Source organism: Mus caroli, chromosome 14, assembly GCF_900094665.2.
Source record: "Mus caroli chromosome 14, CAROLI_EIJ_v1.1, whole genome shotgun sequence".
In the NCBI taxonomy this organism is placed as follows: domain Eukaryota; kingdom Metazoa; phylum Chordata; class Mammalia; order Rodentia; family Muridae; genus Mus; species Mus caroli.
Window position 1 is genome coordinate 70,030,910 of NC_034583.1, and position 4,997 is coordinate 70,035,906.

At 46.9% G+C, this 4,997-nt stretch overlaps 1 protein-coding gene across 1 annotated transcript; it reads right to left on the reverse strand.

The window, feature by feature from the left end:
• Positions 1-256: 256 nt before the first annotated feature.
• Positions 257-2,166, reverse strand: LOC110309782 (transcription factor 20-like). The gene is made up of 2 exons (XM_021182520.1): positions 1,299-2,166; positions 257-1,208 (listed from the first exon to the last, which is right to left on the reverse strand). Exons 1-2 carry the CDS (start codon positions 2,164-2,166, stop codon positions 310-312), a joined length of 1,767 nt encoding a protein of 588 aa, XP_021038179.1. The 3' UTR covers positions 257-309.
• Positions 2,167-4,997: the final 2,831 nt, after the last annotated feature.

A 4,997-nucleotide genomic window follows, 5' to 3' on the forward strand; every position in this document is an offset into this window, starting at 1 on the left:
TCCTTATTGACATATTTTAAAATAAATTTTATTAGTTTAATAAAAATTTATTTATATAGATATATATTATCCCTCCCTTTTAACTCCCCGTTTCCCCATCAGCCCACCCCTCCCCCTCCTCCACATGTCACAATGGAGATTGTGTCCACGGAAATGGCCATTCCAACATCTTGTATCTTTTTTTTCCTGTGGTGTCACCAGTTTGAGTGTGACGTGAGAACATAGGAAGTGCTAGCCTAGGCAGACGCAGCGGGGGTGCAGGGTTGGGCAGAGTGAGGTATGGTTGCACAACAGGAGGATTCCGTTCTGTCATGTTTGTCCATCACCACCTTCTCGTCTCTGCAGTCTCACCTTGTGCTTGGGGCACCTCACCGAGAAATTCTCCTCATTCAGCAAACAATCTGCATCAACGGCACATGGGTAATGGTATCGGAAGGTGCAGCCTTTGTTGTAGCAGCCCAGAGTAGCGCCAGCCTTCTGGCAGTGGGAGCATGTCACATCTCTGGCGTTTTCCAGCGCTTCCAGCAGGCCATAGAGCCTGCCATAGACCAAGTAGGTTCCATTGGCCCAGAGAATACAATCCTCATGGACCCAAAATTCATTGCTAGCAAGAGGTCGTTCAGGGATTTGTAACTCCCACTCAGGACCACCTTTGGAAGTGGTAGGTACAGAGGGCTTTGTGTCTAAAACAGCCTCTTTACTGTTGCCCTTAGGGGCTACATTTTTACGAGGGCGCCCCCTGGAATGGGACCGAGGACCTCCACCAGAGTCTTTGGAGCGCTGGCGCAGATTGAACCTATGAGCAGCCGGGCTCCTCTGCTCCTTCCGCTGCTGTTGCTCCTGAGTGTCAATTTTTGAACTATTAGTACCTTTTGAAGTGGTAGGTACAGAGGGCTTTGTGTCTAAAACAGCCTCTTTACTGTTGCCCTTAGNGNCTNCNTTTTTACGAGGGCGCCCCCTGGAATGGGACCGAGNACCTCCACCAGAGTCTTNGGAGCGCTGGCGCAGATTGAACCTATGAGCAGCNGGGCTCCTCTGCTCCTTCCGCTGCTGTTGCTCCTGAGTGTCAATTTTTGAACTATTAGTACCTTTTGAAGTGGTAGGTACAGAGGGCTTTGTGTCTAAAACAGCCTCTTTACTGTTGCCCTTAGCGACTGCGTTTTTACGAGGGCGCCCCCTGGAATGGGACCGAGAACCTCCACCAGAGTCTTGGGAGCGCTGGCGCAGATTGAACCTATGAGCAGCAGGGCTCCTCTGCTCCTTCCGCTGCTGTTGCTCCTGAGTGTCAGTTTTTGAACTATTAGTACCTTTTGAAGTGGTAGGTACAGAGAACTTTGTGTCTAAAACAGTCTTTTTACTGCTGCCCATAGCGGCTGCGTTCTTACGAGGGCGCCCCCTGGAATGGGACCGAGAACCTCCACCAGAGTCTTGGGAGCGCAGGCGCAGGTTGTACCTAGGATGAGCTTCCGGGCTCCTCTGCTCTTTCCGCTGCTGTTGCTCCTCCTCCTCAGTGTCAGTTTTAGAACCCTTAGAAGCGCTTTTGTGCCGAACCTCGACTTTGCTCTGCATTTCTGAGGACCTCTTAGGAGGTGGATTCTTCCGAAGAGTGGCTGGATAATCGTGGGGATAAAAGGGTCCATAGAGGTCACCCATGTTACTGTAACCGGCCCCCTTGCCACAGAGACAGCAAACCACCGGCTCCACTACAGAAGATTCTGTTACCACAGGCCCCTGCAGCATAAAGGATGAAGCTGGGAGCACTTTGCTTCCTGTGCTGCTGTAGGAAGGGGTCAGAGATCTCTGACTCTTCCGGCTCCTCACCAATTTGGTCTGTTCTTTGTCTTCTTCAGCATTGACTATTGTACAAACAGCTCCAAGTTCACCCTTATTTACTGCATGGATGTAAGGGGGGAAAGACTTGGTTTTGGCATTGGTTTTATCTAGTGGCTGGGTAGCGTACTTTAGCTTGATCTCCGGTTCTTGAGGTTCTACAATGGGAACTCCTCGTTTGGTTTTCCGCTTCCTTGGCCGGGCCCCAGGCTTCCTTCTCTCCCTCCTTTGCCTCCGCTTTTTTGGCTTTGGCTCTCCATCTGCAGAACTTTCTGGAATCTGAGGGGGCTGAGGAGGTGGAGGTGGTTGCTGCTGCTGTTTCTTTTGCTTATTCATACTACCGACTGGTCTCCTCTAAGCACACCGATTTCTTTGTTCACAATTCCAGAGCCTTGAAGGTTCAAGCTCAAGGGAGTGACATCTGTTGTGATCCTTCTTGCTGCATGGCCTATGGCAGAAGGTGGAAGGGCAAGGGAGCCTGTATGAAGCTGAACTTAGACTTTTTACCAGAAACACATTGTCTCAATAACCAACCCACTCCACGATAACCAACCCACTCCATGATAACCAACCCAGTCTCGAGAGAACAACACTGATCTACTTATGAGAGAAGACCCTCGTAATAACCACTTTGTACAAGTCCCAATTCTTAATACTTTTACAGTGGTTATTTAATTTCAAGGTGAGGCTTAGAAAAGCCAGGCAAACTGCAACAAGACTTTCCCTTTACCACCAGCTGGAAGGCAGAACACGCCATCAAGAAAGCACGAAGAAATTATGTTCCACAATGCTTGCCCCCAGCCTCCATGGGCAGAGCCAGTCAGAGCAGTCATGGGTGCTCAGCATAGCCTGTAACTGTTTTCTTATCTGTCTTCCCTATTCCGGGGGATAAAGGCAGGTGCCGAGTCTTGTTTGTCTTTGGCTTCAACATGAGAAGGTGGTGAATGTGTGTTTAGTGACTGGATAGCTGTGGGATCAAGAGGTGTCAAGGTCCCAAAGAGACAGAAGTTGGGCTGGCTCTGAAAAAAGAAACCAATAAGAATGGGATGAGCCAGGAAGATTGAGGGACTCCTGGATGGAGGCAGAGGGAAGGATAGTCTGAACTTGGCGCGCTCTCGGAGGCAGCGGGGCAGGCAGGCCTGAGACTACAGTTCTCCCTCTCTGGCTGCCACTCCCCAGCTAAGCATTTCTAAGCAGCCTACTCAAAGGCGCCAGCCAGCCAGCCAGCCTTTAGGCCTGTCCTACAGCTAAGCCTGAATGGCCAGGGGTGAGATGGGAGGCAGCTGGGCAGCCCAGGAGCCCAAAGTAATAATAGCTCAACATAGCAAGCCTTAGGACTGCCTCATGCTGTGACTGTTTTGTTTTGCTTGCTTTGTTTTTTTGCCATCTCAAAAATAAGTGGAGAACTTTCTTCCCCAGGATTATAAATTGAATTAGTGATGAAAGGGGCTGTGCTGTGCAGAGGAGCCCTCAGGGGAGAGCTTGCACAGCTTGCACATTTTCAAGTCCTCTGGGAGAAGATGACTTGCTCTACAGCAAAGAAAAGAAAGGAGATTAGCAGGGAAACTCAGCTTTTGTGAAACTGCCTGGGACTCCTTGACTGGGTCTTCATGACTGCCAAATATTTCCACCATCCACACATCCCATTAAGACTCCAAGTTTATAAATTCATAGAAGACTTAGAAAAAGTAATTACTTGGCTCATTCTCTAAAACACAGATTTACGAAGAGCCATAATGAATTGGAAGGGTTGAGCAGAATGACAATGAATGAGTAGATGGATGGATATGTGGGTGGATGTATGAATGAATAGATGGGTGAATGGATGTGTATATGGATGGATGGATGGATGGATGGATGGATGGATGGATGTTTACAGAAGGATAGATGAGTAGAACCTAAATGATTAAGTAGCTGCTAGACAGGTAAATAGATGAGCCAAAGAGGAGAAAATCTGCCCTGTTTAAAGACTTCAGGGAAAGGATATTCTGGGACTCTTATTAATACCTATGACAAGAAGCAGAAATGGATATCCACCTTCAGCCCAAGCAATATTGCTACTGTGTTTTCCCAAGTAGCCCCACACACAGCCATGGAGGAGCTGGAGCACTGTGTGGAAATGATTTTACCCAGGAGGGGACAGAACCAGACACACAAGCTTGAGACTGTGATAAAATCGTCATCATGACAGGGTCGCAGTTGTTTGGGTCACTTTGAGATGAATGTATGTCCATGTCAGTTGCTAGTGACAGCAGACACCCAACTAACTGTGCCCTAAGCACCCCCCAGAAGAAGCCATTCTGTGAGTACCTGAGACAGTTCCCAGGGGCCCCGGTTGCCTAGCAAGGCTTAACAACACATGACCTCAAACTCATGGACACTGACTTCAAATCATAACTTCTATACTAACTAGTTGTATATCCTGGGGAACTTTTTCCCTAATAATTTGTGTTGAAACACTATAAAATTCATTTTTTTAAAGTACACATTGCAGTGGTTTGACATATATTCAAAACTTTATGCCAATATCACCACTGTCTAATTCCAGAACATTGTTATTATCTCCAACGGAAACTTCATCCTGCCTGGGAATCACTGCCCACTGCTCCCTCCCTTTCCCTGGCACAAGTCTACTGTCTGTGGATTTCCCTGTCTGGACATTCCTATAAATGACTTCATGCCAGATGAGCTGCCTTCATCTACCATAATGTTTTCGTATCATTCATGTTATATTTATTATTCTTTTTTATGGGCAAGTAATATTTAACTATGAAAGTATCACATTTTGTTTATCCACTCTTACAGGAATAAATCTTTGGCTAACACAAAGAGCATTCATGTATAAGTTTATGAGAACATGTGTTTTTAGTTATCTTGGGTATAGAATTAGGAGTGGAATTTCTGGGTTAGAGGATGACTCTGTTTAATGTTTTGAGGAACTGTCCCGGCTGCTTTCCAGAGGAGTTGTACCACCCTACATTCCTACAAGCAGTAGGAAACTTCTGTCTCTTTGACCCTTGTCAACAAATGCGCTCTGCTTTTTAGCTATGAACATCCTCGTAGATCCTCAGGTGTCTTTCACTGTCATTTTGTTATTTCCCTAATGGCTGTTAATCCTGAATATCTTTGCATGCACCTATTGGTCATTATACATCTTCTTTATGTCT